Source organism: Archocentrus centrarchus, unplaced genomic scaffold (assembly GCF_007364275.1).
Source record: "Archocentrus centrarchus isolate MPI-CPG fArcCen1 unplaced genomic scaffold, fArcCen1 scaffold_95_ctg1, whole genome shotgun sequence".
In the NCBI taxonomy this organism is placed as follows: Eukaryota; Metazoa; Chordata; class Actinopteri; order Cichliformes; family Cichlidae; genus Archocentrus; species Archocentrus centrarchus.
Window position 1 is genome coordinate 121,163 of NW_022060304.1, and position 23,894 is coordinate 145,056.

A 23,894-nucleotide genomic window follows, 5' to 3' on the forward strand; every position below is an offset into this window, starting at 1 on the left:
TACATACAAAAAGAACGGCTATATTCTCCAACATGTTTGAGTTGTGCATTCGGTAAGTCCTATCTTCCCAGTAACTCAGCACATTAATACACGGCTTCCGCATCTCCAGGGGTAAGTGCATGTAGTACCTAAATAGACACACAGATACACATTTGACCAGGAGATGTTACAAAATGAAAAATGGCATACAGTCTCTGACCATATAGCAACTACTGGTAATAACTAAAATGAGTTTGAATAGAAGCAATTTAATATTATTAACTATTAACAAATCTTATTTAACTTTATTGGCACAATTGCCTAATTTAGTTAATTAAAAGCTGGAGAATAATATAAGCTTTGAAATAAAAAAAATTATATTCTTACAAATAGGAATTCACAAACCATAGGCTAAGAGGGCTGATAAACAAAGATAACCTAGTACCACCCAAGTGCCAAAAACTGCAGTTCCTCTAATGGCTACTTAATGACACTGACAGTGGGTCAGTCCACATATATGTGCTCCACTCACTTTCATGACTACAGGTGTATAAATACCTGCACCTAGAGATACAGAATGCTTCTACAAACATTTGTGAAAGAATGGGTCGCTCTCAGGAGATCAGTGAATTCCAGTGTGGTACCATGATGGCATGCCACCTGTGCAACAAGTCCGTCATGAAATTTCTTTCTTGCTAAATATTCCACAGTCAACTGTTAGTGGTATTATAACAAAGTAGAAGCGATTGGGAATTATTCTCTCTACCCTCAGCCTCAACTGGTCACAGCAGAAGATCGGTGTCTGATCTCACAAATGCGCTTGTGAAAGATTTGTCAAAAAAATCCCATAAACACTCTTAAACTTTGTGGAAATCTTTCCCAGAAGAGTTGAAGCTGTTATAGTTTCACATAGTGAGCTCAACATTATATTGAACCCTATGGATTAAGAATGGGATGTCACTCAAGTTCTTAACCCCAAGTTGCTCTCCGACAACCGTTGGAGTGTGAATGTGTGTGAATGTTAGATAATTGAAGCACTTAGCTTAGTTAATCATGGAAGTGCTTGTATGAATGGGTGTGCATGGGTAAATGTAAACATGCTGTATAAGCGCTTTGAGTGCTCAGACTGAGTAAAAAAGCACTATATAAGAACTAGTCCATTTAACTCTACATATTTGCTGTTGGTGTCATGGCCTAGTGTTTTGAGTTTAAGGCACTTTTGAAAAAAAATTTTTTTTTTCCTTTGTGATCCCTGGTGTGGGTTTTTGTCCCTTTGTCCATTTAAGTATATTCAGTTATGTTTTCAGTTTCTGGTTTTCAATTCAGTTTCTCCCTCTGTGTGCCTTGATTATTTACACTTATGTTATGCTCCTCCGTATGTCTCAAGTCTTTCTGTCTTTCTGTGCTCTGTGTTTAGTTTTACTTCCCTATCTCATCTGCTGTGATTATGTTCAGCTGTGCTCCCCAACTAGTCTGTGATTAGCCATAGTTCATCTGAGACCAAATAGTTGGACAGTTAGAATGCTCTTAGCATCTGATGTGTATTAAGCTGCTGGGTGGAATTTTGCTGCATGTAATTCACCTGATAGCTACCTGATATTTATAGACTGTCTCTGCACTCACACATATATTAACATCCAGTGTTACCCAATGCTATAATTGCCACTGTACACAGTCTGACTTAAAGGAGGGGGGTATTTATTTATGTTTTGACTCAAATTAAAAAAAAAAAAAAAGGTTTCAATTTACAACTCCAATGATTGTCCTAAGAAAATTAGGACAATCATTGGAGTGTGTCTCAACCTGTTTCCATCCATGATGAGTGGTTTTTCTGGAGGCGTGGCAGATTTTGAGCTCATGGTAGTGTCTTGAGCTTCTCTGGGTAGCAGTGGGAAGGTAGGACTGGTGGGAGAGGTGCTTAGAGGGAAAGAACCAAACATATCACTAGTATCTGGGACATCCAGTGCTCTTCTCCTCCGAGTGACTGCAGGACTGGTGGCACTCATCATGGGCTGAGGAGCAGACTCCAAGATGTTACCATAGTTACCTGATAGACGGATGACAAATAGAGGATGCTTTCATTATCTATCAACCACACAGTTGTAGGAACGATATAATAAAATAGAAAAAAGAAGAACAATATGACTTAATGAGTAGTTGGGTGCTACAATTTGCAAAACTTTTTAAGACAAGTGGGAAAACACAAACTCACCGAGAGAGAACTCAAAGCTTATAGGCTTGTCTCCAATTTTCCTATCAATCATGGAGGCCTCAAACAGTACACCAAACAGCAGGAAGCTCTCATTGTTATCTGCATTGAGCTGGAAACAGGAATATCCCCAAATATTAATTTATCTGTAAATTGTCAAATACAGTAATCCCTCACTTATTGTGGGTGTTATGTTCCAGGACCACCGCGAAGTAGGGACGTTATATTTATTTTAATACTTATACATTATTTTAGTAGTTATACATTATTTTACGTTTTTATAAACCCTCCCCACACACATATACACCAAATATATACATTACTGTACAACACGTACACAACATGTGAAGAACGAGTACCACAAAAACACTAATATTGATTGAAAACCCACGAAAAAGTGAATTTGCGAAAAGCGAACCGCGAAGTAGCGAGGGATTACTGTACTCTTTTCTAATTCAACACCCTTCCATTGTTAATTGACCAGTCCTTACATCGCCACTCCTACATCATGTAGGAGTGGCGATGTAAGGACCGGTGTTTCTCTTGTCCTATGATTCTTTTGTCCTAAGATTTTATCTCTTATATTATATTTCTTATTTACATCACTCTTTTCTATTGTAACTGTATTCACTATTTACTATAGAATATTTTTTTCACTTATTTTTGATTATCTTTTTACCTTATATACATTTTAGGCCTTCTCTGATTTGCAGTCCATATAATTATATTTTTGATGCATGATTTAGGATGTATAGTCTATGTAAACATTGTCTTCATTTATCCTTTTATTATTTTTTTGGTATCAGTGTATTAAGTTTAGACTATTCTCCAGTTTGTATGAAGATTTGAATTTGTGTTTACATGCCCACACGTGTCCCCTTCCCTGATTTGGGCATCGGATATTATTAAATACATGACTGCTTGAAAATGCAGAAGGACAGACAATCCCTACTTCAACCATGACTGAAACCACGGCAACGGTAATCCTTGAGATGCTTGCCTATAAGATGAAAAGCCACAAGGAGCAGCACGCTCCATGGAAAAGCCAGCTATTAGAGCCAGCTATCAGAGCTGCAGAATGATGAGGTGCCTAAGAAGTACAACAAGCTGTACATACCTGAGACTGCAGATACAGCCAAGCAAAGACACAACCTTGGCATTGGTATACCAGATAGATAGAAACCAGAAGAATCCCGAACTTAACCATCCACAGTGTACTCTTATTGCCAGGGGAACAATATGAGAACAGGACCCCCAACAAGGCTGGAGATGGAGCAATAGTGGAAGAGCAATGGGAGAAGGATGCAAGACACCAATGCTCAGAATTTAGTGAATCTAAGAGCAAACCACAGCAACCTCCCTGTATAGGATCCAGTAACCATAACAGTGGCAAATATAAAGGAAAGAGTCTCAAATATGAATAACACCAGGCCCTGACATGATACACACCTACTGGTAAAAGAAGCTAAAAGCACTCCATGAGTGCCTGGCAGCACAAATGAAACAGTTGTTTATGGCTAAGACACAACCAGAATTGCTGATCGAAGGCTGAACAGTCCTAATCTCCAAGGATCCCATCCAACTACCAGTTAATAACCAGGCCAACATGGAAAGTCCTGTCAGGCATCACAGCAGCTAAGATGAACAGGCATATGGCTCAATACATCAGTGGGGCCAAGAAAGGAATTGGCAGAGATACCAGGGGAGCAAAACACCAGGACCTGGTAGATAGAGCAGTCACTCAAGACTGTAAGACCAGACTGACCAACCTGGATTGATTACAAGAAAGCCTATGACTCGATGCCTCACACATTGATCCTGGAATGCCTAAAACTATACAAGATCAACAGGACCCTAAGAGCCTTCATCACTCAGAGGCCAACTTCAAGCCAATTGCACAAGTCACCATCAAATTTACAAATGAAATGCTCTGTCACCTCTGCTGTTCTGCAAAGGCCTGAACCCCCTCAGCCAGATCATCAACAAGACTGGCTATGGATATAGACTACGGAATGGAGCAAAGATGAGCCATGTTGTTTACATGGATGACATCAAGCTGTATGCCAGGAGTGAACGAGATATCGATTCACTGATCCACACCACCAGGATCTATCGGAATGTCATTTGGCACACAGGCAAATGGGAATCATGAAGAGGCCCCAAGGAAAGCTGCAACCTCCAAGTACCTGCAAAGAGTAAGGCAAGTCCTGAGGAGTCAGCTGAATGAGAAGAACAAGATCTGGGCAGTCAACACCTACATCCTGCCAGTTGTCAGATACCCTGCAGGGATACTAAGCTGGCCAAAGGAGGAAATAGAAGCCAGTGAAATCAAGAGAAGATCAAGACAAGAAGGCTCTTTGCACGGAGAGCTTCACCCCAAATCCAGCACCCTGAATCTGTACACTAAGCGGGAGGATGGAGGCTGAGGACTACTGCGTGTCAGAACCACTATCCTGTACAAAACAACAAAGATCTATGAGTACATCAGGAAGATGGCCACAAATTATTATGTGCTTAGTAAGTACCTCAGGCAGCAGAAACCTGAGAAAGAACAAGAGAAAGAAGAGGAACCACCATGAAAAGTTGGTGGTACGATTCCTGGCTGCTCCAGTCTGCATGCCAAAGTATCCCCTGGGCAAGGGACTAAACACCAAGTTGCTCTCTGATGTAACTGTGGGAGTATAAATGTGTGTGTGAATGTTAGATAGAAAACACTTTTTATAATAGGGGAAAAAAGTGCTTGAATGGATGAATGCAAATGTGTTGTATAAAGTGCTTTGAGTGCTCAACAAGAGTAGAAAAGTGCTATATAAGAACTAGTCCATTTACTATTTACCACTGGCAGATAGAAGAAGTGGCTAGTAGACAAAGGTGGACTGAAAGATGGCACAGAGGCACTAATCATGGCAGCACAGGAACAAGGTCTAAGCACAAGATCAATTGAGGATGGGCTCTACCACACAAGGCAAGATCCCAGGTGTAGGCTGTGCAGAGAAACTTTCAGAATATTCCTAAATTAGGTTCAGAAACCAGAAAAACCAAATTAAGCAGTCTTCCCAAAACATTATTTGTTAAAGAATATATTTGAAACATTTCTGAAATTAATGCAACACTAGTAAAATTCTCTTATATGGGATGCAAAAAAAAACCCCTCCCTTACCACAAGAGGAGGTTCCACAGATAAGACCTCTACTTCAACTTTTCCTTTGTCATCATCACCCAATACTCCTGTGCCTCCTCCTCCCCCTCCTCCTGCAGGGATCTTCCCATCCTTCCCTCCAGGTTTTCCTGCTTTAGCATCTTTTACAGGCTTGACTAGATTGCTAAGTTTGGAATCTGAACCTGTCCCTCCCGATAGAATCTCCACTGCCAGCTCCATGTAGACACGGCCCCTGATACCAACAAAAATTGGACAGCAAGAAACAATTAATTTTTTGTCTAAATCAACACTTTAAGTGCCTTGAGGTGACTGTTTGTTGTGATTTGGCACTATATAAATAAAATTGAAACTTGAATTGATTTGAACTTTTAATATGAACCTGTAAGACACGCCTTCTCCAATGCCCTCATTGAGTTCCGCTGTATCATCACCCAAAGAAAAGTTTCGGGCAGAACCATAAAGGTTGATCCAAGCAGGACCAAATGTTGGTAAAAACCCTGGAGAAATACAACACAACAGAAAATAAAATCACCATGAGGCAACTAACAATTTCCTCAGTAATTCTTGCATCATGAATTTTGTTTCCTGTTTTCCATGCTTCCTTCTTTAAATCCTTCCATATATGTCTCCTTTATTCTCAGTTTTGTGACAGTATTTCAGCTCTCAACCATCACTTATTTTCTCTGTACCTTTGTCACCATCCTGTTCATTGGAGATGCATCTCAGGTCAAAGCAATGGGTTCCAATGGCAACATCATTCATACTTCCCTCATCCCAAACCTATGAAAAGAGAAACTATTATTAAACATTTTAATACTTTAGTTAGACATCTGATAACCCAACAATCACTACTTTTCAAAGCATTAAACTTGATTGATGATGTGCTCTCCTTTGCACCATGCCGCTAGATGGGCTAGCATTGTATTGAGATAAGAATGCAGCTCTGTTCGGCAAAACACGAGGAGGAGGTGTTTGTGTTTACATTAACAATTAATGATGCAAGAACTCTGTGCTTGTTGCAACACACTGTTCTCTGATGCTGGAGTTTGTCATTTTTAGATGATAACATTTTTATTTACCATGGGAATTCACCAGTGTGCTCATTGTCGCAGTGTATCTTCCACCCAGCATGTACACGAAGGATGCATTGTGTAAACTGTATAGCTCTATCAGTGAACAGCAGAACATTCACCCAGATAGACTGTTTATCATTGCTGGAGATTTTAATCATTGAAATCATGGAAATCTCAAGTCTGTTCTCCCCACATTTCACTAAGGCAAGGCAAGGCCGGTGCGTAGAGGGCAGAGCCCCACCCCCAACTTGGCTACTCGGATGACATCTCTGTAATGCTGATTCCAGCATACAGATCACTTGTCAGACACTGCAAACAGGAACGGAAACAGGTGAAAACATGGCCAGCAGGATCCATCTCTGGTCTTTAGGACTGTTTTGAATGTGCTGACTGGGACGTGTTTAGGGAGGCTGCAACATATCGTGATTCCACCAACCTAGAGAAGTACACAACATCAGTGATCAACTACATCAGCAAGTGCATTGATGATGTCACTACCACTAGAACAATCACCACATGACCCAACCAGTAGCCATGAATGACTTCAGAGGTGCATGCACTGTTGAGGGCATGCACCTCTATGCTCGATTTGAAGCATAGAACGACACAGTGACGATGAAGAAAATCCCACTCTCCAATGATCAGGTGCTTCATCTCACAACAGCTGACATGAAGAAAACTTTACGTGGTGGCAATCCACGGAAAGCTGCCAGGCTAGCCAACATTCCTGGCAGAGTGCTCCTGGCAGACTGCTCAAAGAATTTGCAGGCCAACTGGCAGATGCCCTCACAGACATCTTCAACATCTCTTTAAGCAGCACAGTCATTCCAACATGCTTCAAGGCAACCACCATTGTGCCAGTTCCAAAGAAGTCATCACTGTCATGCCTCAATTACTATCATCCTGTAGCACTCACGCCATCATGTCATGAAGCGCTTTGAGAAGCTTGTCATGAGGCACATCAAGACCTGTCTGTCTCCCACAATGGACCTACTGCATTTTGCATACCGTCTCAATCACTCAATGGATGACGCAATAGCCACACCACACATAGACTTTAGCTCAGCATTCAACACCATCATTCCTCGGCATTTGATTGGAAACCTGAGCTTGTTGGGCTTGAACACGTCTTCTGCAACTGTGTCGATCCTGGACTTCCTGACTGGAAGACCTATGTCTGTCCAGATCAGCAAGAACACCTCCGGCACCACCACACTGAGCACTGGAGCTCCACAGGGCTGCGTTCTCAGTCCAATGCTGTTTACACTACTGATTCATGACTGTACAGCAATGCACAGCTCTAATTACATTGTAAAGTTCCATGGTGGGTCTCATCAGCAAAAACAATGAGTCAGCATACAAAGAGGAGGTGCAACAGTTAATAGACTGGTTTAAAGTCAACAACCTGTTTCTTAATGTGGATGAAACTGAAGAGATGGTCACTGACTTTAAAAGGACAGATACCGCATTTGAAGGACACAGATACCGCGGTTATTCGTCTGGACATGGAAGCTGAAGGGCACAAACGTGGGAGAACACGCTGTCGTGTTGCGAGCATATTTTACGGTCCAAACAAAAGGTAGTGTATACCTTGTGTGGCACAAGGTATACACAGACAGGGATTGCGAGCAAGACAACAGAGCTGGAGTTGAACCCATTTTTTGGATGAGCACCGAGTAGGTTCACAGTGGAAAAAAAAATGCTGAACAGTTCACCTCATCCTGCAACACTAGTGCCATAGCCAAGAAAGCTCAACAGTGTCTCTACTTTCTCAGAAGTCTGAGGAAAGATCACCTGCCACGTCCCATCCTCACCACATTCTACAGAAGAACCATCAAGAGCATGCTGAGTAGCTGCATCACTGTCTGGTTTGGGAATTGAACTGCATCGGACCGCAAGTCCCACCAGCACGTAGTGAGGACAGCTGAAAAGATCATCAGGGTCTCTCTTCCATTTCTCACAAACATTTTTAATAGCCGCTGCAGTCACAAAGCTCTCAGCATTGTGTATGACCCATCTCACCCATCACATGGACTTTTTACTCTCCTACCATTAGAGAGGAGGTACCATAGCACTGCACAAACACAGTCAGACTGTGAAACTGCTTCATTGCACAAGCCATCAGGCTCCTGAATTCCAACCTGAACTGATGGACACACATATGACAGACTGATATGCACACATGATGGACTGCTAGCACATCCAACAGACTCTGATACATACATGACAGACTCTGATACACAAATATGCATACATTATAGACTCACACATTTTGAATTATAACACACACATACATGCACACGTACATCCATACCTGATGGACTCTTGACACAACTTAATGCACACAGCTATTTTATTGCACTACCATGACTGCACTACTGCAACCTTGCACAATATTGCAGTTTACACTTACTCTGTTTCCTTGCTGCTAGAATCTATGCTGCTAAATGTATATTAATGAAAATTGTCCATTGTAATGTTGTCTTACTTTATTACTTTTTAGAATAAGAACATTTTCTGTATTTATTGTAGTGTATTTTTTTTTCATTTATTGCACCATGTATCTGCACCGTGACTGTATCTGTCTTGCCCTTTTTGTTTTATGTAGCACCCTTGGTCCCTGGAGGAACATTGTTTCATTTCAATATGTACTTGTATCTGAAATGACAATAAAACCTCAACTCAACTCAACTACATATTCAACAACTTGTTAGAAGACTCAAATAAAAGTTGGGTTTTTATTTTAGAATCAAGTCTTGCCTCTCTTCTGAGACCCCCCCCCCCCAAAAAACAAAAAAACAAAAAACAAAAAACAAAAAAAGCACTTGTTGCAGCTACTTTGATGCCAGTACAAGTCTATGGTGATGTCTTATCCATGCATCTTGTCAATGGTTACTGAATTCTGTCTACCATGGAGCATTTTGTTTTATCACCAATTTTAAAACATTGAGATATCACTCTGTGTTGTATACCCCAGTTGGATAGTTGTTCTTGTCCACCCACAGACTGAATCACTGGCACATTCTTATATATAAGGCTGTTCTGGGTCTGTTCCCTTCTTTTAACATACTTCCATCAGACATCCTAAGGTCCGGATAGAGCTTGGAACAAATTTTTTTCAGCTTATTGCTCCATCTTCATGGAATGAATTACAAACCTTAACCCAAAGGAGTTGGTCTCATTATATGCTTTTAAGACCACTTTAAAAGATTTTAAGGTACACATGTTTTAACTGATAGAATATTCTGGTTAAATACGGATATATTTAAATTTTCAAGACTAACAATTTTAATTCACCTCTATGTTAACTGTTGTTTTATATATATATATATATATATATATATATATATATATATATATATATATATATATATATATATGTATATATATATATATACTCCTCCATGAATCACCACCTTATCATGGTGGAGGGGTTTGTATGTCCCAGTGATCAAAGGAGCTATGTTGCCCGGGGGCTTATCCCCCTGGTAGGGTCTCCCATGGCAAACTGGTTCTGGGTGAGGGCCCAGACAAAGAGCGGTTCAGAAGACCCCTATGTTTGTAACAGCAAGGGAACAGTTTACCCTGCGCGGGATAGGGTTACCAGGGCCCCACCCGGGAGCCAGGCCTGGGGAGGGAGCTCGAGGGAGAGCATCTGGTGGCTGGGCATCAGCCCGTGGAGCTCGGCCGGGCGCAGCCCGAAGAGGTTACATGGGCCCGCCCTCCTGTAGGCCCACCACCCGCAGGAGGCGTCGTAGGGGTCGGGTGCAATGTGTGTCGGGTGGTGGCCAAGGGCGGAGGCCCTCGCGGACCGATACCTGGCTATCAAGACTGGCTATTGGGACATGAAATGTCACCTCTCTGGTGGATAAGGAGCCTGAGCTAGTGCGTGAGGTTGAGAGATACCAGCTAGATATAGTTGGGCTCACCTCAACACATGGCCTGGGCTCTGGAACCAGTCTCCTGGAGAAGGGCTGGACTCTGTTCCAGTCTGGAGTTGCCCTTGGTGAGAGGCGGCGAGCTGGGGTGGGTATTCTTGTATCCCCCCGGCTTGCTGCCTGTACGTTGGAGTTTTTACGAGAGTTTGGACGAGAGGGTAGTTTCCCTGCACCTTCAGGCTGGGGAATGGGTCCTGACTGTTGTTTTGCTTATGCGCTGAATGACAGTTCAGAGTACCCACCCTTTTTGGAGTCGCTGGGCGGGGTGCTGGAGAGTGCTCCATCTGGTGAATCCATAGTCTTGCTGGGAGACTTCAACGCTCATGTGGGCAATGACAGTGAGACCTGGAGGGGCGTGATTGGGAGGAACGGCCTGCCCGATCTGAACCCGAATGGTGTTTTGTTGTTGGACTTCTGTACAAACCACAGTTTGTCTATAACGAACACCATGTTTGAACATAAGGATGTCCATAAGTGCACATGGCACCAGGACACCCTAGGTTGCAGGTCGATGATCGATCTTGTAATCGTGTCATCAGATCTGCAGCCGTATGTTCTGGACACTCGGGTGAAGAGAGGAGCTGAGCTGTCAACTGATCACCACCTGGTGGTGAGTTGGATCAGGTGGCAGGGGAAGATGTTGAACAGACCTGCCGCACCTAAACGTATTGTGAGGGTGCACTGGGAATGCCTGGCAGAAGCCTCAATCCGGGAGATCTTCAACTTCCACCTCCGGCAGAACTTCGACAACATTCCGAGGGAGGCTGAGGACATTGAGTCCGAATGGACCATGTTCCGCACCTCCATTGTTGAGGCTTCTGCTCAGAGTTATGGGTGCAAGGTGGTTGGTGCCTGTCGTGGTGGAAACCCCCAAACCAGATGGTGGTCACCGGAGGTGAAGGGAGCCATCAAGCTGAAGAAAGAGTCCTATCGGGCTTGGTTAGCCTGTGGGACTCCGGAGGCAGCTGACAGGTATCGGCAGGCCAAGCGGAATGCAGCTTGGGCAGTGGCCGAAGCAAAAAGTTGGGTGTGGGAGGAGTTTGGTGAGGCTATGGAAAAAGACTTTCGGACGGCATTGAAGCGATTCTGGCAAACCGCCAGGCGACTCAGGAGGGGAAAGCAGTGCTCCACTCACACGGTTTATAGTGCGGATGGGGTGCTGCTGACTTCAACTGAGGCTATAGTCGGACAGTGGAAGGAATCCTTCGAGGACCTCCTGAATCCCACTGACATGCCTTCTGTAGTGGAAGCAGAATCTGGGGATGAGGGAGATGACTTGAACATCACTGGGGGTGAGGTCACTGAGGTAGTTAAACAACTCCTTGGTGGCAGAGATTCGCCCTGAGTTCCTGAAGGCTCTGGATGTTGTAGGGCTGTCTTTGTTGACACGCCTCTGCAACATCGCATGGAGATCTGGGGCAGTGCCATTGGATTGGCAGACTGGGTGGTGGTCCCCATCTTTAAGAAGGGAGACCGGAGGGTGTGCTCCAACTTTCAGGGGATCACACTCCTCAGCCTCACTGGAAAGGAGGGTCTGCCCGTTAGTCGAACCTCAGATTCAAGAGGAACAATGCGGTTTTCGTACTGGTCATGGAACGCTGGACCAGCTCTTTATCCTCTCAAGGATATTCGAGTGTGCGTGGGAGTTTGCCCAACCAGTCTACATGTGCTTTGTGGACTTGGAGAAGGCATTCAACCGTGTCCCTTGGGGTATCCTTTGGGAGGTCTTGCGGGAGTATGGGGTGTCTCGTCTGTTGTTGTGGGCCATTCAATCTCTGTACAACCGCGGTGAGAGCTTGGTCTGTATAGCCGGTAATAAGTCGGATTCGTTTCCTGTGGGTGTTGGACTCCGCCAGGGCTGCCCTTTGTCACAGATTCTGTTCATAATTTTTATGGACAGAATTTCTAGGCGTAGCCAGGTGGTGGAAGGCTTCTTCCTTGGTGGCCTCCGAGTCTCATCTCTGCTCTTTGCAGATGATGCGGTCCTGTTGGCTTCATCAGGGGGTGGCCTCCAGCTCGCAGTGGAATGGTTTGCAGTCGAGTGTGAAGCGGCCGGCATGAGAATCAGCACCTCTAAGTCTGAGGCCATGGTCCTCAGCCGGAAAAGGGTGGAGTGCTCAGGAACGAGTTCTTGCCCCAAGTGGAGGAGTTCAAGTATCTCGGGGTCTTGTTCACGAGTGATGGGAGAAGGGAGTGGGAGATCGATAGATGGATCGGGGCTGCTTCTGCAGTGATGCGGACGCTGCACCGGTCTGTCGTGGTGAAGAGGGAGCTTAGTGTAAAAGCGAAGCTCTCGATTTACCAGTCAATCTACATTCCTACCCTCACCTCTGCTCACGAGCTTTGGTAGTGACCGAAAGAATAAGATCGCGAATACAAGCGGCAGAAATGAGTTTCCTTCGAAGGATGGCTGGCCTCTCCTTTAGAGATAAGGTGAGGAGTGCGGCCATCTGGGGGGACTCAGAGTAGAGCCGCTGCTCCTCCACATCAAAAGGAGCCAGTTGAGGTGGCTCGGGCATCTGATTAGGATGCCTCCTGGCCGCCTCTTGGGTGAGGTGTTCCGGGCATGTCGCACCGGGAGGAGGCCCCGTGGCAGACCCAGGACACGCTGGAGAGATTATATCTCTCGGCTGGCCTGGGAACGTCTTGGGGTCCCTCCGGATAAGGAGGTGGCTGGGGAGAGGGAAGCCTGGGCTTCTCTGCTTAGGCTCCTCTCCCTGCAACCCGGCCCCGGATAAGCGGAAGAGAATGGATGTGTATGTATATATATATATATATATATATATATATATATATATATATATATATATATATATATATATATATATATATATATCTTTATTTTACCAGGAAAATCACATTGAGATTTAAAATCTCTTTTACAAGGGAGTCCTGAAAGCTGGGAACACTATACAGAGTTTCATAAAAGTAAACATAAAAACATATACATTTATGGGAGGACCCTTGTTCCTCCTGACATGAGTATTGCTATAGGACCTGGCATAATGGTGAAATAAGGACAGTAATTGTGCACAGGAAACAGTTAATTCTTTACAAAATTGTGGTAAAGCTAGCATAAATCAGTGCGTCTGCTGCTCAGTTACATTGATACCTGAATCTTCAGTCTCTGGCACAATGGAGGAAACATCTCTGTGAAGACAATCTGCTCATTCCAAACTGGATCTGCTGTGGATCTCTGAGTGGATGTGCGACCCTGATGGGACAGGTAAGATGATTAGATTTTGGGTGGCACGGCATTCTTAAATGGAAAATATTAAATGGGTTGGTTCTCACATAGTGCTTTTCTACTCTCCTTTAAACACTCAAAGCACTTTATACAACACACCTCATTCACCCATGAACGTCTTTCTACACTTGATTGCTTTCTATCTAATATTCACATACATTCACACCCTGACAGTTGCATCAGGGAGCAACTTGGGGTTCAGTATCTTGCATGCCAAGGATACTTTGGCATGCAGACTGGAGCAGTCTGGGATTGAACCGCCAACCTTCCAATTAGTAGGTTACATCCTCTACCTCCTGAGCTACAGCCAACCCTAGACAGCACCGTGGATAGTGCTGTCACCTCACTGCAAGAAGGTTCCTGGCACAAACCCCAGCTAAGCCCTTTCTGTGTGGAGTGTGCATGTTCTCCCTGTGCCTGCATAGATTTCCTCCAGGTACTCTGGCTTCCTTCCAGAGTCCAAAGATATGCATGTTAGGTTAAATGGTAACTAGTAGCCTAAAGTGCTTTATGGTGGTCAGTAAGAATAGAGAAATGATATAAAGACATGAAATCACAAAGTAAGGTCATATTTCTTAGGACAACCAGTAAGTCATATTATTAGGTAAGAGTTAAACTAGAACTTAGAACTGGGCAACCATTGCAGAACAACCTGTATAACAGTTTCTGTGAGCTTTAGGGAAGCTTCTTGATATATTTCTAAATATAAATAATCTATCTTATCTGCTAATGAATTATATTTAACTAACCACTTGTTTGAAGAAGCTGACAACAACATAAGGGTCTATGAGTGCTGTGTTTTCTCCAATGAAGGCCTTGGTGACATTGGCCATGATGCTGGAATTGTTGCGAGGGAGGCCTTCAGCTCGATACACCTTTACACAGAAACGAGCCCATGGTCGTTCAGAAGGAAAACCCTCTGGAATCAACAGGTTCCTGAGGACAATGACATTAAACAAAACAGTTATATCAAAGCTAGTAAGGTTTATCAGAAAAAAGTCAGAATACGAGCACCAGTAAAGCAAGTCTCGTAATAACTTAAGGTTAAGGATATAACTACAGTTCTCTGATTAGCATACATCAGTGTCTCACTATATGCATGAGTTTCTCACTGTTATTCCAGTTCCTGTAGCAATACTCATGTCAGAAGGAATAAGGGTCCTCCCATATAATAGGCTGATATAGTGTCAGAAAACAAGTTCATGTCTTACTTGTTTCCGTAGCAAAGAGGGAGGTGTGGTGAAACAGTTACTCATGCTAGTGAGAGAACCAGGTTATATTCACAAACTTAAATTATCATTCAAATGATCTGATTTGTGTCTCACTATGGGAGAAATTTCCACTCTGTGTACAGCGGGTTGCCTCTGGATAAAAGATCTGCCCTGAAGTTCAAAATCTGCAGTACATGAGTTGCGCTCAGTGACCATAGGTGCTGCTCCAGACTATCAGCCTGTGTGAACCTGGGGAATCTCAGTCCCCCTTGACCACAGATGTAGGCTTTAACTGTGGAATTGTCTGACATCAGTCAATTTGATTCAATTCAATTCAATTTTATTTATATAGCACCAAATCACAACAAACAGTCACCTCAAGGTGCTTTATATAGGCTCAGGGAGGGGCAGTCATCTGCTGCAGCTGGTTAGGGCTGAGGGGAGAGACTGATCACTCAGTCAAAAGAAGAAATGTTTTAGTGACAGATTAACTGCCAGCAGCACCAGAGTGCATGACAGGGTCCCCATCTTCCATTCACCACTACCCTTGTGAGTGACACTCTAGCCCACCTTGCTGAGTACCCTCCCCGTGGTAACACCCTGCTCCAGGAAACTTGTTTTGTTCTACTGGCAAAGAGCAAGTGAACAGTTTGTTGACACCCTCACATAATGGTGGGTATAGTTTGTGGGACCATAAATTATGCTTTAGTCACTTTGCGCACCCCAGGTAACATCATCACACAGTGACTTCCATTTATGCTTGCTGTTATGGTGCAGGTAGCCACTGGAGTATTCTCTTGAACAATAGATGTCACCACTCAGAAAAATATCTCTAAATCAGTGTTGATGTAGGAGGAGAAGTCAAAGCTGGAAGCATTTTTTCCCCAATTTATTTCGACACACTCTCATTTTTTCAAACTGTTGCACATCTCCTTTCATATAATCTGTGAATCTCTAAGGTGCTGTACTGATGATTAAAACATAAAAACCCACACAATCATACACTGTCTTCAAATCAGCTGCAGCAGCAGCAAAACAACATGCCAAGTTACAAAAAAAGATTTAAGAAAGTTTTATTGTCATTTGCACAGTACACACTCAGTTATACTGAACAATGAAGTTCTTATTCTGTGCTTCTTCTCCTCTGGCTCAATAACAATAAACAAGAAAATGTACATAATCTAAGAAAAAGAAGAGCAGAAAACAATGTAAAATTAAAATAAAATAAAGGAACAATACAAAAACTACATCTTGTATACATGAGGTAGACCACAATAAATCAAATGTGTTCGTGCAATCATATGATAGTTTAGTCTTGTGTCAAATAGTCGTGTGCATATAGTGCAATTAGCAGTCCAGGCATTGCATGTGTATGTGTCTACAGGCCTACAGGAAGGCGGGCCCACGTCATCTCTTTGGGCTGTGTCCGGCTGGGCACCACAGGCTAATGCCCGGCCACCAGACGCTCTCCCTCAAGCTCGCTCCCCATGCCTCGCTCTAGGGTGGGGCCCTGGTAACCATATCCCAGGCAGGGTAAACAGTTCCCTTGTTGGTATTTCTCCATCCTTAAGAGGGGAGACCGGAGAGTGTGCTCCAACTTTCGGGGGATCACATTCCCCAGCCTCCCCGGTAAGGTCTATGCCCGGGTGCAGAAAAGGAGGGTCAGCCCATTAGTGGAACCTCGGATTCAAGAGGAACAATGCAATTTTCTTCCAGGTCGTGAAACACTGGACCAGCTTTTATCCTCTCAAGGATATTCAAGTGTGCGTGGGAGTTTCTCCAACCAGTCTACATGTGTTTTGTGGACTTGGAGAAGGTATTTGACCGCGTCCCTCGTGGTATCCTGTGGGAGGTCCTGCAGGAGTATGGTGTGTCTGGCTCGTTGTTGTGGACCATTCAGTCCCTGTACAACTGCAGTGAGAGCTTGGTCCGTATAGCTGGCAATAAGTCTCGTTTCCTGTGGGTGTTGGACTCCACCAGGGCTGCCATTTATCACTGATTTTGTTCATAATTTTTTATGGACAGAATTTCTAGGCATAGCCAGGTGGTGGAAGCCTTCTTCCTTGGTGGCCTCAGAATCTCGTCTCTGCTCTTTGCGGATGATGCGGTCCTGACGGCTTTATCAGGTGGTGGCCTCCAGCTCACAGTGGAGTGGTTTGAGGCTGAGTGTGAAGTGGCTAGCATGAGAATCAGCACCTCTAATTCTGAGGCCATGGTCCTCAGCTGGAAAAGGGTTGAGTGCCCTCTCCAACTCAGGGACGACTTCCTGCCCCAGGTGGAGGCGTTCAAGTATCTCCGGGTCTTGTTCACGTGTGACTGGAGAGCAAAGTGGCAGATCGACAGATGGTTGCAGTGATGCTGACGCTGCACTGGTCTGTCATAGTGAAGAGGGAGCTGAGTGTAAAAACGATGCTGTCAATTTACCGGTTGATCTATGTCCCTCAAATGATCAAGGATCAAAGGATCAAAGGGTCAAAGAATCTAAGAAATTGTTATTATCCCCAGGGGGGAAATGGTTTTGCAGCTGACAGTGACAATAAAACAAGAATAAAACAAAACCGCAATCATACCTATGGTCACAAGCTTTGGGTAGTGATAAGATTGCAAATATAAGCGGCAGAAATGAGTTTCCTCTGAAGGGTGGCTGGCTTCTCCCTTAGAGATAGGGTGAGGAGTGTGGCCATTTGGGAGGGGCTCAGAGTAGAGCCACTGCTCCTCCACATCAAGAGGAGCCAGTTTAGGTGGCTCGGGCATCTGATAAGGATGCCTCCTGGGAGTTTCTTCGGTGAGGTGTTCTGGGCATGTCCTACCAGGACACCACCACAGTTCCCTCATGTGTACTCAGCCTGCTACAATTCCAAACAAAGAGGTGTAGCCATACTGATTAGCAGGAAGGTAAACTTTAACATTAACAACACTACAATAGACCCAGACGGCCTCACACTCTCTGATCACTCTGACACCACAATTATAATAGGAGGAGACTTCAACCTGGTACTTAATGCAGATATTGACAGGCTCAGTACAGCACTGAGTCAGAGGAAGTGGCAGTCTGCAGACATTCTTAAACAGTAAATGAAGGATTTTGGCCTTTGTGATGCTTGGCGTTCACGTCACCCCACTCTTGAGGGATTATACTTTTTTCTCACCAGTGCACACGTCTCACTCTCGCATAGACTATTTTCTAGCTAGCAGCTCCATGATGATGGATATCACAGACACTCAGATTCACCTGATCACTATTAGTGATCATGCACTGGTGTCTGTCACTCTGACACAGAAAAGAGTCACACCACCAATTAGGAACTGGAGATTTAATACATCATTACTTAAAGAACAAGATTTCATTAATTATTTCAAAGAGGAGTGGGCTGTATATTTAGAAAATAATGATCTGCCAGGAATATCACCATGTGTTCTTTGGGAAGCAGGAACTGCAGTAATGTGGGGAAAAATAATATCTTACTGCTCGCATAAGAAAAATAAAGAAAACACACTTGTGTTTGAATTAGAACAGAAAATTAAATCTTTAGCAACTGCCTATGCTGCTTCACCACAAGAGCATATAACTAACAACCTGAGGAAAGCTGGAATAAAATAAAATATCTGCTAAGAAGACACAATTTATGTTGCAAAGCCTGCATTTGGAAAACTTCGAACATGGAAATAAATCTGGAAAATTCCTGGCCAACCAGTTAAAACTAAACAAAGAAAAAATCAGCTATTTATTCTATTAAAGATTCAACTGGTAACATTACTCATGACCCACAACAAATAAATAAATCTTTTAAAGATTTTTATGAAGCTTTATACACAGATTAATCCATCTGATGCTACCATTGAAGAATTTCTTAACAATATAAATCTACCTAAACTAAATGATGAACAGGTTGCAGCTCTGGATTCACCTCTTTCAATATCTGAATTCCAGGAAGCCTTAAAGCATCTCCCAAATAATAAAGCCCCAGGCCCAGATGGTTTTCCAGATGAGTTTTATAAAGAATTTTGGTCTGAACTAGGACCCACTCTTTTCAGAATGGTAACTCAGATTCAGAATGATCAAACGCCATCTCCAAATATAAACTCTGCTAACATTAGCCTACTTCTTAAACCAGGCAAAGACCCCACACTCCCATCCAGCTACCGCCCAATCTCTCTTATTAATGTAGATCTTAAAATAATTTGCAAGGTCCTGGCCAGAAGATTATAAAATATTACTTCACTTATAATACATCCAGATTGGTAAGACATCAGAATAGAAGAGGCATTGAGGGCTCTTGCTAACAGAGCTGCTCCCTTGTAGCACTTATCAGTGAGGCTGGACTGGAAGTGGTCTGCCTTGGAAGGGAGGGACAGGGCTGACAAAGACAGAAAGGTCTTCAGATGAAAGTGGCTCCTACCAACAGCATCCTTCTGGCTTCTGGTAAAGGTCAAAGGACTGCATGCCTTAATTTGTGCAGAAGAAAGCTTCTTGCCCTAGAGTTTCACTTTCCATGTCATCACTATTTCTTCAAGCAGCTCCAGAAAAACAGGCAACACATGATTACCTTTGGTTTTTTGTTTTTTGTTTTTTTTTTTGGCCTTCTGAAATTTCTTGCCATCAAAACAATATCAAAACAATATTTTACAACCTCAGTTTGCACAGGTGACCATGGGATTTTGAGAGTAGCAGCTATGGGAAGTGGGAATGCTGTGGTGATGGGCTGAGGTTCTGCTTCTGTTTAGCTTGGGGCTAAAATTGTAACCAAGCCCACAGGTGGAAATACCTGTGGGCTTGGTTACAATTTTATCCCTGCGGCACAGCCATCTCACCCAGCACATGAAAAAAACAAAGTTTTCCAACTTTGTTTGGGTTATTAGCTGTGCCCATGGTCAGCTAGAGGGCTATGGATGCAAGAGCTTGTGTAACCACCAAGCTAAAGTGAAAAGGCAAAAAAAAATAAAAATCTTCAGCTAGTATTGAGTGAAAAGTAGTGCTACTTTTCTAGTGGTATTGCTACCTAAATGTGAAATATCACTAATGCTGATGCTAATGGGTATTGCAACCTGATGGAACTGCCAGTGTTACCTTATTAAGAAAGTTTTACTACTTTGTTTTGGGCAAGACTCCTACTTCCCAGGGTGAAAGCACAGTACCAAAAGTATCAAAAGATGACTGTGTCCAAACTTTTAACTTTTTTACTCAACATCAGCACTAGCTAGTGTTGCTACTCTTGCTACTTCTGATGAGGTCAGGCAGGAGATGTTTCCTATACTAAGAACTGAAACAAATGCTATGAAAGAAAACTTAAAAACTACACTTTTTTTTTACTAAGTGTCTTGAGACAACTATTATGATTTGGTGCTATATAAATAAAATTGAATTAAAAATTTAATTTAATTATTATATTAAATAATATAATATAAGCAAAATGCATTCCTCAGGTTAGGTTAATCTATAATCTGGAGGATAAAATAACAAATCAGTACCTAACAATAACAGTGTTCCATCTACATATGAAAAGATATAATTATAAATTATAATTATAAATTATAAAAGATATAATCTACTCCGCACCTGCTAGTTTTGCTTCTTCCCCAAAATCTCAGAAAAAGTATCTGATACAGTAGAAATGCTCTCAAACAACATTTAAAAAAATAGGTCAGTATCATACTTGTCTATCTGTTCCTCAGCATCACTGGCTTTTTGTCCTGGCTGCATGGCATCTCCTTTTGCAGAAATGCTGATGTCACACTTGACATAACCTTTGATCCCAGTGCTAATGTCACCAGGATTGGTTAGCATTGCCCACTTATTGATAAACTGGTGACCTGAAGGGGTAAGGAAGAGACACAAATGTGATTTATGAACAGGAAAATAAAATAAATTAAAGGAATGAAACAACCTGCTTATTTAGGAAATGTGCTTATCAGTGCCAAGTTCGGACCGATAAACTTCTGTAAAAGATCATTTCTGTAGAGGCTGACAGAAATAATAAGTGAAAACCATTTCAGATTGACTCAAGAGTTTGTTTGTTTTTTCAAATACTTGAAAGTTTGTCAAAACATCAAAGCAGGCAGTTTCTCAAGGCTGTTCTGACATTATGTTAGCAGAACTATAAATCTCTACTAACATTCACCCATTTGAATGGGTGAGTGTGTCCAAACGTTTGACTGGTACTTTATGTGTGTAAGATTTACAATACCGGGCTGTTTGTAGACTGTCCACATATCCAACTTAAAAGATCCAATACAGAAACTCCTCAGCATTTTAGAGTGTATAACCTGGAAAGAGAATGAAGACACACTGAAACAGAGAGTGAACTTGAAACCACTTTAAAAGAAAGTATAAACACCGGCTTTCTGAACTGGTCATTTAGAAATGCCAGAAATGAAACAGATGCATATCTTAACAAAAAGACCCAAAAAGCTTTTACCCACCGTCAGCTTCATGACTTTGTCGAAGAAGACCTCTTTGTGGGCAAAGAAGTCAAACACAAAATACTGATGGAAAGAAATGACATGAGAGGGTGATAGATTGCTTTAATGGCTCAGAAACTTATTGGATTATTGGAAAACACTGACTATTATACTGCTGTATAGGTGGTTCAAATGGTCTGTCAAAGGGTTTTTTTCTAGTTCTGCCCCCACCCTCCCCTCCTTTTTATATACCTCATTATAAAAAGGAGCATTGGTTCCTTCCTTGACTGATGTCTGTTTCTTCTCATCACCAATCTCTATCACTACACTTGGGTCAATGTTTTCCCCGACAAGCTGTCTGGCTTCTGTGATGTTAATGGCAATCTATTAGCCAGATAAAGAATGAGACGTTAGCAGGATAACCAGATTTTCTCACCATTAGTGTTAAAAAAAACATCCAATTTGTAAAAAAATTAAAAAGCAAAAAACAAAAACTGTAATGCCAGCAAGCTCAAGAATTTCTCACAGTGCTTTTAACATAAAACAAAACATATCTAGTGCAATAATAGTGCATTTTTGTATGTGGTTACCTGGAAGCTCTGGGGTTTCACTTCACTTTCTTGAATGCGAGTATTCAGTGTGGACCTTAGGAAATTTCATTGTACAAGTCAGAGACAAATGAGGTTATTATTAATAGCGAAATGCAGTGCTGCAGTTACTTTTGTAGTTTGCTATTGTTTTTTATAATTCAATAATTACAGTGGAGAAAATATTTATTTGATCCCTGTTGAATTTAGGTCTGCTCATTTATAAAGAAATGAACAGTTTTTCATTTTTATGATAGTTTTATTTGAATGGAGAGAGACAAAAAAAAAATCCAGAAAAAACACATTACATAAAAGCTATAGAATGATTTGTATATCATTGAGTAAAATACATATTTGATCCCTTATAACCTAGCCAGGATTCTGGACTGGCTGTGTGCCCATTACAATCAATTAATTGATCAACCAACTAACCAACCAACCAATCACTGATCTCAACTCGTTATGCGTACATCGCACACCTGTTTATTCACTCACTTTCTTCTGTTCCAATCTCGCCAGCAACATGGACAAAATCAAAAAGCTGTTAAAGGACATCAGGGACAAGACTGTAGACAAGGCTGAAATGGTCTACAAAACCCTCGGCAAAAAAGCTTGGTGTTAAGGTGACAACTGTTGGTGTGATTATTGGAAATGGAAGAAATATAAAATGACCATCTATCTTCCTCAGTCTGGAACTCCATGCAAGCTTTGCCTCACGGGGTGAGGATGATCATGAGAAAGGTGCTGGATCAGCCCAAAACTACATGGAGGAGCTTGGTAATGATCTAAAGGCAGTTGGGACCACAGTCACCAAGAGAACCATTAGTCACACACTACCCCACAATGGATAGAATTCTCGCAGTCCCTGCTCAAGTAGGAACATGTACAGGCCTGACTTAAAGCTACAGACAGTAATTTGTTTTAGGTTATTAATATAAAAAAGAGACATTGTACTCATAAATATACATAGATTAGTTTGTAACTCCACCCTTTTCCTCAGCCGGAAAAGGGTGGAGTGCCATCTCCGACTCAGGAACGAGTTCTTGCCTCAAGTGGAGGAGTTTAAATATCTCGGGGTCTTGTTCACGAGTGATGAGAGAAGGGAGCGGGAGATCGACAGGCGGATCGGGGCTGCTTCTGCAGTGATGCGGACGCTGCACCAGTCCGCCGTGGTGAAGAGGGAGCTTAGCGTAAAAGCGAAGCTCTCGATTTACCGGTCGATCTACGTTCCTACCCTCACCTATGGTCACGAGCTTTGGGTAGTGACCGAAAGAATAAGATCGCGAATACAAGCGGCAGAAATGAGTTTCCTTCGAAGGGTGGCTGGCCTCTCCCTTAGAGATAAGGTGAGGAGTGCGGCCATCCAGGAGGGGCTCAGAGTAGAGCCGCTGCTCCTCCACATCGAAAGGAGCCAGTTGAGGTGGCTCGGGCATCTGATTAGGATGCCTCCTGGCCGCCTCTTGGGTGAGGTGTTCCGGGCATGTCCCACCGGGAAGAGGCCCCGTGGTAGACCCAGGACACGCTGGAGAGATTATGTATCTCGGCTGGCCTGGGAACGCCTTGGGGTCCCTCCGGATGAGCTGGAGGAGGTGGCTGGGGAGAGGGAAGCCTGGGCTTCTCTGCTTAGGCTTCTGCCCCCGCGACCCGGCCCCGGATAAGCGGAAGAAAATGGATGGATGGATGGATAGTGTGTAATTACATCTTTCAACAAAGTGATGGATTCATATACACTTATAATACATAGGATAAAGGCACAAAGGAGCAGATGCGTTTGTGGAAGCCGCCATGTTCTTCCACCATATTTGAATACAGTGGATCTAATTGTGTTTTATATACAGTACCAGTCAAAAAGTGTGGACACATGGGTGAGTGTGTCCAAACTTTTTACTGGTATTGTATGTGGCTAGAGACCAGCCACATACGTAGGCCGGACAAAGGAGACAAGAACTTGTAGGTGTTTGTATGCCATGTACGGATATTTAAATGTATGCCTGTACCTTCAGACTCAAGATATGAAGGATAAAACCTATGTTTTATTATTTCAGAAGGGGTCCACTTCACCAAAGAAGTAAAAACGTGAAGGAAAGAGAC

General features: G+C 42.9%; 1 protein-coding gene across 1 annotated transcript in view; it reads right to left on the minus strand.

Moving 5' to 3' along the window:
* fer1l6 (fer-1 like family member 6) overlaps window positions 1-23,894 on the minus strand; it is a 93,708-nt gene that overhangs the window by 50,754 nt on the left and 19,060 nt on the right. The window contains exons 6-18 of the mRNA XM_030726029.1: window positions 21,807-21,861; window positions 21,469-21,600; window positions 21,238-21,300; window positions 21,003-21,081; window positions 20,472-20,628; window positions 14,356-14,542; window positions 13,472-13,573; window positions 6,038-6,128; window positions 5,728-5,845; window positions 5,349-5,580; window positions 2,192-2,300; window positions 1,783-2,026; window positions 8-128 (exon numbers count right to left, since the gene is read on the minus strand). Coding sequence (XP_030581889.1) covers window positions 8-128; window positions 1,783-2,026; window positions 2,192-2,300; window positions 5,349-5,580; window positions 5,728-5,845; window positions 6,038-6,128; window positions 13,472-13,573; window positions 14,356-14,542; window positions 20,472-20,628; window positions 21,003-21,081; window positions 21,238-21,300; window positions 21,469-21,600; window positions 21,807-21,861 — 1,690 coding nt within the window. The remainder of the gene's footprint in view (window positions 1-7; window positions 129-1,782; window positions 2,027-2,191; window positions 2,301-5,348; window positions 5,581-5,727; window positions 5,846-6,037; window positions 6,129-13,471; window positions 13,574-14,355; window positions 14,543-20,471; window positions 20,629-21,002; window positions 21,082-21,237; window positions 21,301-21,468; window positions 21,601-21,806; window positions 21,862-23,894) is intronic.